This window comes from Monodelphis domestica, chromosome 1, assembly GCF_027887165.1.
Source record: "Monodelphis domestica isolate mMonDom1 chromosome 1, mMonDom1.pri, whole genome shotgun sequence".
NCBI lineage: Eukaryota > Metazoa > Chordata > Mammalia > Didelphimorphia > Didelphidae > Monodelphis > Monodelphis domestica.
This window is the reverse complement of record NC_077227.1, coordinates 678,567,994-678,585,682: the sequence shown is the minus strand read 5'-3', so window position 1 is coordinate 678,585,682 and position 17,689 is coordinate 678,567,994. Positions and strand designations below refer to the sequence as shown.

Sequence of the window (17,689 nt, the reverse complement as noted above, 5' to 3'; positions counted from 1 at the left end):
CATTTCCTTGGCTTTGATTTTATCTTATTTTGGCTTTTTATTATAGCCGGTAGGATGTGATCATAAGCTGGGCTCCCAAGCAACTTTGGATGCTTGCGGTGTTTGCAAAGGAGATAATTCAACATGCAAGTTTTATAAAGGCCTATACCTTGACCAGCACAAAGCAAACGGTAAGTGGTTGGCCATGTGTCTGGTTTTCTTGTGGGTAAACAAATTGAGATCCTTTGCTAGCCTATGGTACAAGTTGATGAGTAGGATTTTGGAAGCTTGTGACTTAGAAGGAATAATGGTGGGTCATAGAATATCAGAGTTGGAAGGACCCTTAGAAAAGAGAACATAGACTATAAGAGGTGGGAGAGATCATTACACTGTAGATTCTAGTTCTTCAGTGCTTGAAGGAAATCTGGCAGCCCAAATGTCAGCATTAATCAGGTATAATGCATTTTTATTTATCCTGTTGCTCACTTGGAAGAGAACTAGTAACTATCACTTCAGAAAATGAAATTGTTGACTATTTATTGATTTATTTAATATATTATGATGAATGAAGTGGACAGGAAATAGATTCATTGGAGTTTAGTGGAGAAAATCTCTTAGATTTGGTGTAAACACGTTTTAAAAAATGTGTCCATGACATAAAAATCTGGGAGGAATAGTAAACTGTGACATTTTCAGGATCTTAAAAAGATCTTGACAGCTTAGCCTGGCAGGCCACCACTCTGGCTTCTTCTTACCTTTTCAATCTTATTACACCTTCCTCCTTCTCCATGGGGTCCAGTGATGTTGACCTCCCTAGTGTGTTCCTCACTCGAGAGGTTCAGACTCTCATCTTTTCTTGACTGACCTATTATAATAGCCTGGTGTTGAGCTCACCTGTCTCAGGTCTCTCTGCATCTCATACTAACTTCACTTAGCTGTCAAACTGGTCTCCTTAAAGCAAAGGTCTGACCATGTCACCCCACTACTCTGTTGGCTTCCAGTAATCCTCAGGATCAAATATAAAACCCTCTCTTGGATCTTTAAAGCCTTTCATAACCTGGCTCCTTCCTCTCTTTTCAATCTTCATATACCTTACTCCTCCATGTATTCTGGGATCCAGTGACATTGACGTCCATGGTGCATTCTTCACTCAAAACACTCAATCTACTTGACTGCAAGCATGGTCCCTGGCTGTGTCCCATGCCTGGAATTTTCTCCTTCCTCATCTCTGTCTCCTGACTTCCTTCAAGTCTGAGCTAAAATCTCATCTTCTGTAGGAAAGCCTTCTCAGACCTTCTTAATGCTATTACCTTCCTCTTGTTGATTATCTCCAATTTATCTTGAATATATGTATATAGTTATTTGCTCATTGTCTTCCCCTTTAGAATATGAGCTTCTTGAGAGCAGGATTGCATTTTTCCCTTCTTAGTGATGCCCGTGCTTGGCATGGTGCCTGGCACATAGTAGACCAAACATAAATTCTTATTGACTTGATTTCTTGGGAGAATGACAGTTTAGAACCTAATGAGATTTAATTGAATAGAAGTAATGGAAGTGTACAGTCACAGAGAGCAAAGATTTATCACTAGAAGAAGCTTTAGGAGCTACCTAGTTGGGGTAGCTAGGTGGCTCAGTGGATAGAATCAGGCCTGGAATCAGGAGGACCTGGGTTCAAGTCACTAAACCCCAATTGTCTAGCTCTTACTATTCTTCTTAGAACCAATACTCATTATTGATTCTGAAAAAAAGGTAAGGGTTTATAAAACAACAAAAAACCAAACAATTTAAGAAAGGTAAAATGACATGTCCAAGGTCACATAGGTAATACAAGATCAAGGTGGAATTTGAATACAGGTTCTCTGATTCTTTCTAGTGTACCTGGCTTCCTTTCCCTCTTAAAGACTAAAAACCAGCTGTGCAAGTGTAACGTAAGCTAGATAACAGCTCTTCTGCAAACAGATCTGGGATTAGTCAGTAGTGTGATATTGAAGCCCAAAAGCTAACTTAATAATAGGCTGCATTAATAGAATGAAGGAGGTGATCCTTGTTCTCTCTCTCTCTCTCTCTCTCTCTCTCTCTCTCTCTCTGTCCCCTGTTCCTTGAGATACTTGAGATATTTCTGGGCTCTACATTTGAGGAGATTAAGCTGGTATAGCAAATAGGATGAAGAGGAAGAATGAAAGCTTTGCCATATGAAGATCAGTTTATAGGAATAGTGGTACTTAGCTTAAAGGTCTGAAGGGGGTGTGTGTGTGTATGTGTGTGTGTGTGTGTGTGTGTGTGTGCACGCATGTGCATGTGCAGGGAAGCAGTGGGGAGGGAAGCACATGATTTGTGTCTTAAAGTATTTGAAGGGCTCTCATATGAAAGAGGATTTAGGTTGTTCTGCTTGACATTCATCCTATTAGAATGCAAACTCCCTCAGAACAAAGACTGTTTCATTTCTGTTTTTACATCAGTAGAACCTGCTCAGTGTCTTGTATCTAGGGGACTTTCAATAAATGTTAAATTGATTGTAATGGTATCAGTGGCAGAAGGAAGAGTTATGAGCCACTGAGGAAAGTTTCAATGATTTAAGTTCAATATGAAGAAAAGCATTAGAGATTTCCAAAGGTGACATGGTTTGCCTTAGTAGGAACTGGGTTCCTTATCCTTGGAGAACTTCAACTGAAAGCTAAATGACTGCTTGTCAGAGATGTAGAGGGAATGAACTAGAAGTTCTTGGAGGTCTCTCTGAATTCTGAGTCTATGATTCTATGATTTTGATTTACTGATGTGACCTTAATCAAGTCCTTTTGAGTCTTAGTTTCCTCATCTGCAATATGGAAATGATAACACCCATCCTTCTGTCTTACAGGTTTGTTGTGAGACTCAAATGAAATCATTTACATGATTTTTAAACAACAATGCATAGCTGTCATTGAATATTAACCTTCAAAATACTGAATAGAAAAGAGTAAGTGTTGTTTTGTATTACCACAACAACAGAAAACAACAAAAAATTTTTTAATTTCTTTCTTTTAGAATATTATCCAGTTGTAACCATTCCAGTGGGAGCACGCAGTATTGAAATACAGGAGTTACATATATCTACCAGTTATCTTGCAGTTTGCAATCTGAATAAAAAATATTATCTCACAGGAGATTGGACTATTGATTGGCCAGGGGAGTTCCAATTTGCTGGAACTGTGTTTGACTACCAACGTCCTCTGAACCACCCTGAACGTCTGTATGCAGCAGGACCCACAAATGAGACACTGGTCTTTGAAGTAAGCTTCTTCTTTTAATTATAATTTTCATGTTTGTTAAAAAATCAGCCTTGGGGGCAGCTGGGTGGCTCAGTGGATTGAGAGTCTTGTTTAGAGATGGGAGGTAATAGGTACAAATCTGGCCTCAGACATTTCCCAGCTGTGTGACCCTGGGCAAGTCACTTGATCCCCATTGCCTAGCCCTTACCACTCTTCTGCCTTGGAACCAATACACAGTAATGATGCCAAGATAGAAGGTAAGGGTTTAAAAAAAAATCAGCCTTGATGGCTATCATTTTATACCATGGCTTCTAGATGGATTAAAGACTGGGTGAAAAAGCTCACTGGGATATGATTCTCTTCAGGATTGATAAAGCTTCCCATTATTCCATCTGGAGTTTAGATTACTTTCTATTAAAGACAATAGATTGCATCAAATAAAATGCCATTATTTATGGATGAGGATTCCATTATTTGAAAGAGAGATAATAAGATGATGAGTGGCTCTTACAATGTTCTTTGTGACTTTCATGCAGCTATATCAGTTCTTCCTCATAATACCTCACTGTTGAGAGTAACATCATCTATCCTTGGGCCATTCTTCAGAAAGTTTCTGATGAATGTGTATCTCTACCACTTAGATAGGGTCTCAGGTGTGTATCCTTCTTAGGTAAGTGTTCAGTATAGAAGACACCATAGGATGCCCTGAGGGGAAAGAGCGCTGAACTAGGAATCTAGAGGCCTGGCTCTTGATAAAGATGAATTTAGAGTTATAGGAATCATGGATTTCAACTTTGATGGGAACTTAAAAATGATCTAATCCAAACACTCATTTTTAGATAAGGAATCTAAGGCAAAGAGAATTAAAACAACATATTCAATATCATATAGGTGGTAAGTGAAAAAAATTGAGATTTGAATACAGATCCTTTTACTCCAAAACTAGTATGCTTTCTGTTGAACCAGGCTACCATTCTTACGCCTCTTACATTATGGAAGATTGGCTGTGTGACTTGAACTAAATGATCTCTCAGGCCCCTTCTAAGCTGTAATAATTCTTTATTCTAATGGCCTTTCCATTCTGTGTTCTGTGTTTTGAAAGTTCTTTCAACTACGGCATTCATTCTTCTATATCCTAAAAACCCCTTCTTAGTTTTACTTGTTTCTAAGGTCCCTACTAACCTTGACTTTTTCTGTTCTACATTCTAAGATATTTTTCAGTTCTAATATGTTCTGTTCTATTTTCTAAAGGCTCTTCTAGCTCTATTATCTTTCCTATGCTATGAAGTCCCTTTTTGCTCTGACATGATCTGTTCTGTTTTAAGGGCCCTTCCTGCTCTGAAATTCACCATACTTTGCTCTAAGGTCCTTTCCAGCTCATATATCCTATGTTCTATGTTCAAAGACCACTCCAGCTTGTGTCATAGTATCTTCTAGTGCCTTTTTATGCTCCTTGTGATAGAGCCAGGGAGATGTTGATGTAAGGTCATGAAGAAGCAATCAAAATTTTCTATCATGTCTTCTTGACAAAATCAAATTGTCCTTAGTCAGTAAACATTTATTGACCATGTGCTATGAATCAGGCAGCCTTTCTAGTACTGACTGCATCTTCACTGGTTGAGGTGGAGGAATTGGAATGCTTCTTGCTCCCCATTGCCACTTTCAGACTCTTCCCCTATCTCCATCATTCAACAATCTCTCCTCCTTTGAGATTCATGCAATTCATATCTACCACCCAATCAAAATCCTGATTACTATGATCCACAAAGAATCCCATTCCTCCATCAGATTGCCCTTTCAGTCATCTCCACTCTATCATTTATTTTCAATCTCTCTACTTTCTTCCCTACCACCTACAAAAAGGTCTATATTTCATCCCCCTCTCCTAAGAAACCTTCACCTAACCTTTATAGCCTCAATAAATATCCTATATCTCTTCTTCCACATGAAGATAATTCCTTGAAAAGGCCATCTACAATAAATCTTCCACTTTCTATCCATATGATTCTTTTCTTAACCCCTCACATTTTGGCTTCTGATCTGATTTCATGGAAATGTTTTTTTTTTTTCCCCAAAATTACCAATAATTTCTTCTTTACCAAATCCAGAGGCCTTTTCTCAATCTTCATTCTTCTCAACATCTCTGCAGTCTTTGACACCATTGATCTCCTTCTTCTTCTTGATACTCTTTTATCTCTAGGTTAAGATACCACTCTCTACTGGTTCTCTCCCTACCTATCAAATTACTCCTCAGATTCCTTTGCTGGATTCTCATACAGAAGGTACTCTCTAACCATGGATGTCCCTCAGAGACTCTATCCTGAACCCTTTTCTCTTTTTTCCCCTCTACTACTTTATTTGGTGATCTCATTGGCTCCCATGAATTTACTATCTCAAATCTACCTATTGAACTCTAACCTCTTTACTGACCTCCATCTTGTATCTCCAATTGCCTTTTAGACATCTCAAATTGGAGGTCCAATAGACAACTATGTAAAATAAACAGATTCTGTGTGAGAAGTTTGTGTATATCACCTGCGTGACTCATCTGTGGTAGAGATACTACCTCCTGCTAGGGACTCCTCTGTTGTGGACAGAGAGCTGGGAAGAGAATCAATAGCATTAGATACTAGAACCTGTCGATTGTTTGGAGTTAGGTTAAAAGAAAATGTTGTAGGAAGGATCTGGATCCTTCACCCACCTCTTTGTTTTCTCTGAATCCAAAGAAGGACAATCATAATGTTGAATGGACTAGAAACCAGGCCTCATGAAGATCAGAAGGAACTGGGATATTTAGCCTATGGAAAAGGCTCCTCAGAAAACTTAATAAAGTCTGTTGGCCAATTCATTTCCTCTTACTTAATGCCCACTGGTGACCTTGATTGAAGATTGATGGAAGTGACCTGAGAGATACCATTCACTACTGATCTGGGATATGAAAAGTCTTCCTAGAAGAAGGAAAATTGAGCTAGATCCTGAGGAATGAGCAGAGAAGGAAAGAATGACATTTGAAGTAGAGGGAACATGAGCAGTGGCACAGATACTGGAAAGCATTTTGTTATACATAGGCAATAGAGTATTCCAGTTTGGCTAGGGTTGTGTATATTGAAAGGAGTAGGATGGGATAAGACTGAAAAGTTTTGAAAGAGTAGGATTGTGAAAAGCCTTGAATGGAATGCTGGGTTGGGAAGCTTGGATTTTATCCAATAGACAGTAAGGAATTACTGAAGAGTTTTGAGGAGGGGAATGATAAGATCATTTATGTGCATAAGGATGATTAATAAAGACAGACGGATGCAGTGTGGAAGGGCAGAAAGACCTAGCATTTGGGAGTCTAGTGGTCTGGCTATTTTTATCTCTTAGAATCACTTTGGTTAATCACTTTAATATTTAAATTACACATTATTATTTCTGGGGGAGTTGACAGATTCCTTAAAGTACCCACATCATCCCAGAACCCTTGGTCTGAGAGGTTTGGGGAAAATCAAAATGACTTTAAACAGAACCTATTTTTCCCAACCACAGTGTCTGTCACTGTCTATGGAATCCATGGCTTCCAATCTAAATAAAGCTCAAATTACTTTCTGTTCTAGCAATATGGATGATACCAAAATGAATGCTTTGTGAGCCAGCACCCTCCTCTATAATATAGAAGTGTCTAATTTGTATCCAAAAGGATTCTGATAGCAGTGTTAGAAACAAGCTGAGATGAGACATCAAGGTCCTCTGTACAATGTGTCTCTTCTGTGTCTCTCTTTGTGTGTGTCTCTGTTTACGCATTGTATACAACTGGTTAGTTTGGAGAAAGAACTGATTTGGGAGGAAGCTGATTGGTCCCATTTCATTAGTAGTTTATTTCTGTGTGTAGAAATGCTCTACTGTTGAGATGAGACAAATTATCTTTTCTCTCTAAACTAACTCTTCCTTCAGCCGTATCTGTTTGTTTTGAAAATAGTTACCACCATCTAATACTGTGAAGTTTGTCATCTCCATTATCTTTGATTCTCCCATCTCCACCACCACCTCCTATTCAATCAGTTGCCAAGTCCTGTTGATTGTACCTTCACAATATCTCCCTTATGGGTAAGGAGATATGCTCCCTCCTCTCTGCTCACAGTGCCAATACTGTTTCAGGCCTTCATCACCTCCTCACTTCCCCATAATAACTAGCTGGTCTCCTCCAATTTCACCCCACTCCAATCCAGCCTTGGCATAAATGCCAAAATAATCCTCTTGAGACATAGGTTTGATGATATTAGTTCTATGTCAGGGGATCTTCAGGGACTCACTATTGCCTCTGATATAATAAAAGCTTTTCAGCCGAGAATTTAAACAACAAAAATCACACACACACACACACACACACACACACACACACACACCCAACCACATACACACAATTTGGGTCCAGGCTATTCTTTAAGTCTTATTTTCCATTAGACTTCCTTTATTTTATGTTCTAGCCAGGCAGGACTATTGGCTAGTGAAGGAATATGTCTTGCAAAATTACCTTCCTTTACTAGGTAATACTGTGGACAGAGAACTGGATTTGAAATTGGAAGATCCAATAGATAACTCACTAACTCTGTGACTCTGAGTAAGTCACTTAAATGGTTTGCCTCAGTTTCCTTATTGGTAAAATGGAGATAATAATAACACTTGCTTCCCAGGTTTGTTGTGAGGATAAAATTAGATATTTGTAAAGAACTTGGCAAACTTTAAGTATTGTAGTCATTTAGTTGCCATCTGCCATGCCTGGAATATCTCCATTCCTCATCTCTGCCTATCCAATTAATAATTATCTGGGAAAAAGTGTGATATCATGGGCAATAGTGGACCAGAAGCCATGTGGGAAAAGTTAAACTCTAATCTCTGTTCTTTTCTAGCTTTGTGGACTTAAGCAAGTCACTTTCCCTCGTGGCCTCAGTTTCTTCACCTATAAAATGAGAATGATAAGACTTACAACATCTAACATACTACAGTTTTATTAGGAAACTGATTTTCAAATAGGAAAGTATTGTAGATGTGGGTATAATAATTGTACAGTTTGCCTAATTATAAATGATGCTTTGACCTGTATGACTTTTCCTATATTTTTCTCTGATATTTCCTTATGACATGTCAGTGTACTAAGGTTCAAAATATGTATTCCTGTAAGCTCTATTAGTCCTGTGAATTTTAAAGACTGGCCTTCAATAATGGATCATGTGACTACTGGCCACCAATTTTGCTAAGTTCAGGCAGGGAAGGTCATCATCAGATTAGCCACTGAATAATGAACTTTTTTTTAATGCCTTTCATGAAGACCAAATATTGAAGCAGGGAGGGGCTGTGATCTGTATTGGCCCATGTGATGAAACCACAGATCCTGGAAGTGTAACCAGACATTCAGTGACTACTTATTATAGTATCATATTTTTTCAAATGTGCATTTGCCAAAACATAAGGCAGAGAATTTCCCTTGTTCATACATATTGAGTCAGAGTCTACCAGTGGTCTTAGCAGCTCCTTGCTTTGATGTCTTGGTAGAATGGTGGTGAGCATAGATACCTTCTAAGTAGTTGACCTACATTTGATTTCTAGTCAGGTCAGTTTAGTGTGGCCAGATACAAAGATAACTAGCCTGGGAATTAAAGACCTGGATTCTAGCTCTGACTGTGCTACTGTGTTGCTATCTGAAACCTCTCTGACCCTCAGTTTCCCTAATTGTAAAGTGGAGTCAGACAATCACTTTCTAATTAGATGAAAGTGGACATTCCTCTTGTGTATGACTAGAGGCAGCTAGGTGATGCAGATAATAATGTGCTGAACTTGGATTTGAATTCTGTTTCAGATGCTTGCTAGCTGTATGACCAGGGCAAGTTTTCTAACCTCTCTGTGTTCAGTTTTCTCATCTGTGAAGTGGGAATAATAATAGTACCTATCTCCCAGAATTATTATGAGAATCAATAGAAAAGCACATAAAGTACTTTATAGACCTTCAAGCACTGTATAAATGTTGCCTGTCATAATCATTATAATTATTGGTCACTGGGGTTCCTTCCAATTCTGAGATTCCATAATGCTGTATCTTGTTTATATTCTGAACTCCAAGATCTCATCTAGATGGGATCAGACATTTTACATCCTTAAAGTATTTTTAACATCACTCTTAGCATGGACATTTTATGTTCTGGATCCTGTCTCAGATCCTTTCCATTGCTCACCATTTGCAATCAGAGAATATATCCATTCAAGTTTTTCTAGTGCTAAGAATGATGGAGATAGAGTTAGAAGAGCTCTCTTTATGACTTGGCTCTGTTCCTTAACCAGTTGGATGACCATAGGCCAAGTTACTTTTATTTTCTAAACTGAAGCTCAGTTTCCCCATCTGTAACATAAGTACTATAATTCTTACATTACCAAACTTGCAGGATTATTGAAGGGAAATTACCTTTGTAAGTCCCAAAACTGAATAGAAATGGAAGTTATTTAATCTAATTAAACAGTTGTTATGACTAAAACATGGAGTTGAGGAGGAGATAGAAAGTTAGCCTATGCCCTTATGGAATGCTTAAGTCACTTATGGGATTAGTTTTGTTTATTTAAGTGTTAATCCTTTTTCTACCAATTGATCAACAACCACCAAATATTTATTAAGCACCTGTTTCACTCTAAGAACTGTGGTGGGTATTAGGGGTAAAAGACAGAAGAGAAACAATTCCTGCTTTTGAGGACATTATAGTCTAGCTGAGATGACTTATATCGGTCTGTACAAAATATATACCAGGTGATTTGGTGGGGAATGCACAGGAAGTTGGGGATATCAAGAAAGGGCAATGTTGAAGCTTAGTCTTGAAGTAAAATAAGGGTTTGGGGAGCAGAGGTGGGGAGGAAATGTATTCTAGTAATGGGAGATTGCCAATATGAAGCCCTAGAGGTGGGGAGTCACTGATGGAGAACATTAATAAAACCAGTTTGTTTGGATCATGTTGAGGGGAGGGGTGGGAAGGGAATTTAGGGCCAAAATATAAAGAGATTTAAGTATTACATGTAAATGACATATACCTAAATAAGTATAATACAGAATAATGTCTGATAAGCATATGAGAGAAGTGCAAAAGGCTTTTTGAGGTCCCTTTTAACTCTAGTAATTATGTTCCCATTCAGAGGGTGGAATCATAAATTTAGAGCTGGAAAGAGGAACAGTGAAGAGGCACAACAGAGAGAGCACTGAGCCTGGAGTCAGGAAGATCTGAGTTCAAATGTGGCCTCAGAAACTCTCTGTGTGACCCTAGGCAAGTCATTCAACATCTCTCTGCCTCAGAACAGGTCTCCCCGTTAGAATGTGAGTTCTCTAAGGGAAGAGAATGTGATTTTTGCCTTTCATTAGACTCAAACCATTTAGCACAGTGCCTAGCACATAGAAAGCTTCATAGGGGGCAGCTAGGTGGCTCAGTGGATTGAGAGCCAGAATTAGAAATGGGAGGTCCTGGGTTCAAGTCCAACTCAGAGACTTCCTAGCTGTGCGACCCTGGGAAAGTCACTTAACCCTTGTTTATTAGCTCTTATTGCTCTTCTGCCTTGGAACAAATAAGCAGTATTGATTCTAAGATGGAAGATAAAGGTTTAAAAAGAAGAGAAGAGAAAAGAAAAGAAAAGAAAAGAAAAGAAAAGAAAAGAAGAGAAGAGAAGAGAAGAGAAGAGAAGAGAAGAGAAGAGAAGAGAAGAGAAGAGAAGAGAAGAGAAGAGAAGAGAAGAGAAGAGAAAAGAAAAGAAAGGTTCTTTATAAATACTTGCAGGCCTGGTTTAGGTGTGACAAATGCTGTTTCTTTGGCACTCTTCAATGATGTTAAAAAGATCCCTTTTTACATACAGGTTGTAATCAATGGACAGAGGCTGGCACTAAGATTTTGTGATTCTAGAGGGCAGCAGAGTGGACTAGACAGTATAATAGAATGAAAAGAACATCGAATTCAAAGAAGAAAGACCTGGCTTAAACCACTACCCTTTTCCTTCTGCATCCGTGGCCTAGTCACCTAGCTTCTATAAGTCTTTTTTTTAAACCCTTAGTAATATTTCTAAGACAGAAGAGTGGCAAAGTGTAGGCAATTGGGGTTAACTGACTTGCCCAGAGTCATACAGCTAGGAAGTACCTGAGATAAGATTTGAACCCAGGTCCTCCCAACTCCAAGCCTGGCACTTTTCCCACTGTGCTACCTGGTTGCCCAGCCTCTATAAATGTTAGGTTGTTGGGTTATGTTTTGTTTTTTCATTGAAAAAATGAAGGGATTTGAATTAGGTGACCTGTTGAGTCTCTTCCAGTTCTCTCCCCTGCATGTCTCCAGAGGACTGTGAGTAGTCAGGTTTTGTTGAAGTAGAAAGTATTCAAGGAAAGGTGATTTGAGATGTGTGGAGGTGGGCGGGGGCATGGAGATAGCATTTAATTTTGGAAGACCTTGACTGTCAAGCCAGAGATTCTGAAATGTATTCCCTAACCTACAGCCATAATAACAACAAGCGTTAAGTTATTATTATCTGTTTTTACTGGTTGAGCCCCAGCTTTGTATAAGCTCTACCCCCAGAAGGCTGAGAGGAGGCAAGAAGATACATTTCAAAGTGGTAGAAACATGATAACCTAGGATCAGGACTTAATTTTACATATGGCTGCAGTAAAACTGTCATGTCATCTTAAGTGTAAGGAATCTGAGTCCATTTGAGAGCTTAAATTCTTCCCCTCTAGAGACTTGGAGGTAATTTAAGGTCACTGACTTTGTTCTTTGTTCAAAGCAACCTGCAGAGAGATTGTCCAGCCCAGTGTTTGGGATCAGGATTGGTCATGCGGAGAGTCAAAGTGGTTTTGAGTTTAGCTGGCGTGTTCATCTGGGAAGGAGAACATCCTTCTGTGGCCCCAGAATACGTGGCCTCTTGTAAGACCACGATAAATGATCCTAAGAGTGCCAAGTTCTTTATCAAGACTGTCTCCAGATGTGAGCTGATGGCCAGGAAATTGACTGTGAGTGTTCCATTATAAAGTAACTGGATGGCTGTCTGATAAATGGCATGAATGATGGCATGATAACATGGCTTGTTGTTCTATTCCTGAAATTCAATCTCTTGCATTTATTAATTAGTGTTACTCTCTTGTGCCTCCCTTCTTCCTCCAGTTCACCTTAAATGTTGAGATCCTTTTCCATCTCAGGTAGAATAAAAAAATGGTTAACTCTTCCAAAACTTGCTCCTATTCACTATTGAACAGCTAAGGGGAATTCTGAAATTCAAGAAATGGCATTGTGGAGTAAGTTAGTGGCAAGATGGTATGTCTAAGAGCTCAGTAAAGTGGAAAAAACCCTCAGTTGTGAGCTTGGAGACCTGGATTTGAGCTACAGATTCTGTTGGTTGGTTTTCTGTGATCTCAGGGAACTCACACACTCTAGCCTTCATTTGCTTCATTTGGAAAGTAAGAGAATTGGAACAGATAATATCCAAGGACCCTTCCAACGATGATGTTCTGCATTCTTTGTTCTAAGACCTTTTCCAGGGATGATATTTTATGTTCTTCATCCTAGGGGTCCTCTCGCCTTTGACACAGGAGTTAGGAGATGGAATGTTGTGTATGAGGATCAGCAAGGAGGCTAATGTCATGTTCTATGTTCTATGGGCCCTTTTGGTTCTGGCATTCTTTGAGTCTGATTTCATAAACTATTTATAGGATGCAAATGTGACTAAAGCTTTGGTACTGGAGAAGACAAATATGATTTTATTCCTATATGAGGACTTTACTGATTTGCCCAAGCTACTAATACCCCTGGAATTTCTTTGTGTTTTCTTATATGTATAGAAGTACCCATAAAAGAATGGGTACTTGTATACATATACAAATCCATACACTTGTATATGTATACAAAAAAACCTCAGCCATAGAAATTGTATGTTCATTGATTCTCCAAGCAATATTTAATTAATAATTCACAATATACTTCAGTACTTCAGCAATTCTGATTTCATTAGCAGAGGCTCTGTTAACGACCTCAGCCCTCCACACCTTAGTAGATAGTTTTACAAATAGCTTTGGCCAAAAACTGTTCATACCTGGTCCCCGACAGTCTGGTGGTGAACTCCACAAATATTTAGGCTGGTCCTCAGTAGAACTAGCATTTGAGGTTAGAAGGCTAGAATTAGAATGCAAGATCAGCCACTAACTAGACAGGTGACCACTTCATTTCCTTGAGCCTCAGTTTCCCCATCTATAAAATGATGAATGAGATCATTTTCAGAGGACTGTCGTAGCTCAAATATTCTGTGACTTTTTATGGTAGCTTACAAGTTTTGTGGACATTCCAGTTTTAGATCTGGAAGGAGCCTCAAAGGCCATATAGTTCAATGCTCACATTTTCCCTATGGGTAAGTTGAGGCATAAAGAGATTAAGTTATTTTATACAAGAATTGTATGGAGTTTAAACACATACTCCCATACTGATTCAGTGTCCCTGGTGAAGTCTGATTCCTAAGGTAGAAGAACACAAAGAAAAGATTTAGCCTCTGCAAGAGAAGGACTGCTTTGTCCTTTGAGTCCTGTACAAAATAAGAGAAAACAGGTGGAGATTCGGAGGGGTATGCTTGAGGTATGGATGTATGAAAATGTAGAATCTCTCTTTGGATTGCTTCATCCTGGTAAAGTTGGAAGTGAGACCATCTGAGAGAGCAATTGGGAAGGAGGCAAGTCTCAATCATTCCCAGCTGATGGGACCCATAGTGTTTAAGGGGAGGGTTGGGACAGCCAAGTGGTTCAGTGGATTGAGAGCCAAGGCTAGAGATGGGAGGTCCTGGATTCAAACCTGACATCACTCCTAGCTATGTGACTCTGGGAAAGTCATTTAATCCCCAATGCCTAACACTTCCTGCTCTTCTGTCATGGAACCAACATACAATGTTGACTCTAAGGTGAAAAGTAAGGGTTATTAAAAAAAAACCCAGCATCACTTCTACATTAAGAGGCTTCAGAAGAGAACTCAGGAGGGTGTATATAATATGACTTGTAAGGTTTTGTTGTAACTATTTCCAGGAATATGAATGTCACAAAATGAGTCAAACATTTAAGTGCCAAGGTACTGAGCTAAGCCCTGGGGATACAGATATGAAGAGATAGGCCTTGCCTTCAAGGACACTCTGGAAGAAAGCTGCCCCAAAATGAAACTGAAATGTCAAAGCGGTGGGGAGAGAAGGTCAGTTCAACAGCCAGGTAGGGAATGAAGAGGTATCTGACCCTCCTTAAATGGAGGTACTCATCCCTCTTCCCTCCAATCAGAGGAGCAGAGGGTACTGATGAAATGTGATGGTTGATGTCATCTTACAGGATGATGAGATTCCTGGTGATGAGGTTTATTGGCAAAAAAATTGGAGAGTTTTGCCATTTTCTTCTAGCTTATTTTATAGATGAGGAAACTGAGGCAAACAGGGTTAAGTGACTTGCCTAGGGTCACACAGCTAGTAGTTATCTGAAGCCCAATTCAAACTCAGGCCTGGCACTCTATCCACTAGACCACCTCGCTGCTTTGCACATAGTATTCATTCAATATTGAGTTGATTTGGGTCGTCCAAGCTCTACCCCAGTTAAGAGCACAGTCCTTGGTGCACCATAAATACTTAAAGTTTCATGAATGAATGAATGTAGAAATAAAAATAAAAGATTAGGATCTGAACCTAGGTCCTCCAAATTCAAATCCACTGCTCTCTATTCCAAACTGCCTTTTTAAGTAAAACAAAATGTTTTTATAAAATGTAAATAAAGTAATAGAATGATGAGCCTGTTTTCCATTAAAAAAAGTGTTGTAACTCTTTAAAAAAAAGTCTTCATTCTGATACCACAGTTTTTGTTTCTTCCTCACCCCCAATACAACATTACAAACAATGAGGAACAGCACCCTCAATCTCGGTGCCAAGACTCCCCGGAGCATCTTCATCTACCCCCGGGTCTCAGAAATATATTGTTTTAACATTCCCGTTAAAATGAACAGCAGAAGAACAGGAGTGATTTCCCCCAGAGTATTCTGCTTATCCATTGTTTTAACTCAGTGGGCCCGGGGCCAAGCCCAGGCTCCCTCCCTGCCGAATGGGGTTGGGAGATTCCAGCCCCGCCTGTGGTTTTCTGCCTGAAGAAGCCGTAAATTTTATAATTCTGTGCCCTGCGGTCAGAGCAGCTGAGGGTTGTGTCTGAAGTCAGGTGGCTCGTGTGTGAAAGGGAGACATTAACCAGCTCTCCTGAGAGCCTGGAAACATTTACGGGGCTGTCTGCCAGCTGTAGACTCGGCAGCAAATGCCAGCGGGCTGGACGTCCCCTGGCTCCTATCCAGTTAAGTAGACAGAGTCCCTGGAGCTCTTTCTGGATGTGTCTGCTGAATAGCTCACTTGCAGCCGTCCACATTCAGCGTGAGGCTGCTCATGGCTGTGTCGGGATAGGTTTCAAAATGCGTTATTAGGAAGTTCTGTTCCTACACGCACCCTTCTTGCTTGGGGAAGATGGAGTGTCTTGAATGAATGCGGCAAATGAATCAGGATCAGGAGACTTCGAGGTGGAAGGGTCTTTAGGGCGCGCATCCCCATCCTTGTACAGACGGGGAAACTGAGGTTCAGCGAAGTGGCCGGGGCCACACAGGCACCCGGATCCTCGTGATGCTTCCCCTCCAGACCGAAAGCTTTTTCGGTTCTCCCAAGTGGCCATGAAACGATCATGATGAGGCTCATGAAGTGGTTTTCATAGGAGTTCATAGGACTTGAAGGGCGCTGCCAGATCTTCCGCGACACAGAGCAGGTGCCAAAGTCAGCATCAAGTTAGAAGGAAAGATAGCGACGAGGATGCAACATGGCATACAACGGTAACAGCTCCAACCTAGCCTATTCAAGCAAACCATCCATGCCCAAGAAAAGGAATGGAAAAAAAGGCAAATGTTTTTGAGTAACTTGGAATAAAGGTGAGGGGGAAGACAGGCAGCCAGGTCCTGCAATGGATAGAGTGCCAGGCCTGGTGTTAAGAAGACCCAAGTTCAAATCCAGCCCCAAACCTTTACTAGCTGTAAGACCCTAGGCAAGTCACTTAACCTCCATTTGTCTCAGTTTCCTTATCTATAAAATACGATAATAATAGCACCTACTTCCCAGGGTTGTTGTGAGGATTAAATCAGATACTATTGTAAATGCTTAGCACAGTGCCTGGTACATTAAGTGCTATATAAATATTAGCCTTTATTATTATTATTATTATTATTATTATTTGGAACCAGCCCAAATGCCACTTCACACGTGTGCTAGCTTTGGAATCATGGGCAAATTCCTTAATCTCTAAGAGCCTTGGTTTTTTAGCCTGCAAAGCAGAGTCATGTTTCTACTCCCCACTTTACAGAGTTGCTGTGAGGACACAATCATAATGATTATGAAGACTATCACTGGGGTTTCCTGCAAAAGTTGAACTGATATAAAGGAGTTGACAAAGGACCAAAGGAGCTCAGAAGCTGTTTTAGCTGAAGGATAGAAGAAGCCTGGGTGGATCCAAATAGAAGAGGGATTCATAATAGATGGCCTGACAACACACGTGGGAAAAATGAAACGTATGAAAATTTCCTAACTTCTAGACTATGACATGCATGTAGTTGTCTTCATGCATCTATATGCACACGTGTATTTATACACATATACACACATTTATGTGTATCTAAACACTTTTTATCACATACTTCTCCACCTCTATAACATATACATGTCACTCCTGTATACCTATAGATACTTAGATCACTATCTATCTCTGTATAATAAACAGAGAAAGAAACTAATAGCAGGGGTTCTGAATGAACAGTGAATCAGACTAAGAAATGTATAGGAAGAAAGCACCACAAATTACATGAAGGGATTTTGCAGTGCTTCAACAATTTCAAGTGCACTCCATCACCAAAACTCATCTTTTTAACACCCATGTTTTCTGGGGAAGATTATGTGATTTTTGAATCTAGAAATTCCATAATCTGTGAAGAATCAGGGCTGTGAGTGACCCACATAGCAATGGAGAGATGCAAGGTTGGTGCCAGCAGTTTACAGGGTTTCCTGTGTTGACCTATACACAAGACTTCTCACAAAGGAAATTATTGAGGAATTGTATGATTGGAAAGAGGGGATGGTCTCATCGTGTTGTAAACAAGAAGGAAAACAGACACTATATGCTGCATTGGTACTCATAAAATGTAAAGAGATTTAGAGGAAGACTTCTAGAATGTTGGTTAGATTTTTTATAGATGATTCATGGGGGAACCTGGGAAATCACTACAATGGATAAGAAGATGCTGCTGCCTTGTTATCTGCACCCATGGAGATTGCAGATTCACTGAAGTATGCACCAACCCCAAAAATGTTTATGCCCAGGATGCCTGTTTTCTCTGTCTGTCTGTCTGTCTGTCTGTCTGTCTGTTTCTCTTTTTGTCTGTCTGTCTCTCTGT

At 39.8% G+C, this 17,689-nt stretch overlaps 1 protein-coding gene across 2 annotated transcripts in view; it reads left to right on the top strand.

Moving 5' to 3' along the window:
* The window catches only part of ADAMTS18 (ADAM metallopeptidase with thrombospondin type 1 motif 18), a 205,783-nt gene that overhangs the window by 149,648 nt on the left and 38,446 nt on the right, over nt 1-17,689 (top strand). For both annotated transcript variants that reach the window (XM_007477046.3, XM_056796391.1), the window contains exons 14-15: nt 47-170; nt 3,004-3,248. In XM_007477046.3, coding sequence (XP_007477108.3) covers nt 47-170; nt 3,004-3,248 — 369 coding nt within the window. The remainder of the gene's footprint in view (nt 1-46; nt 171-3,003; nt 3,249-17,689) is intronic.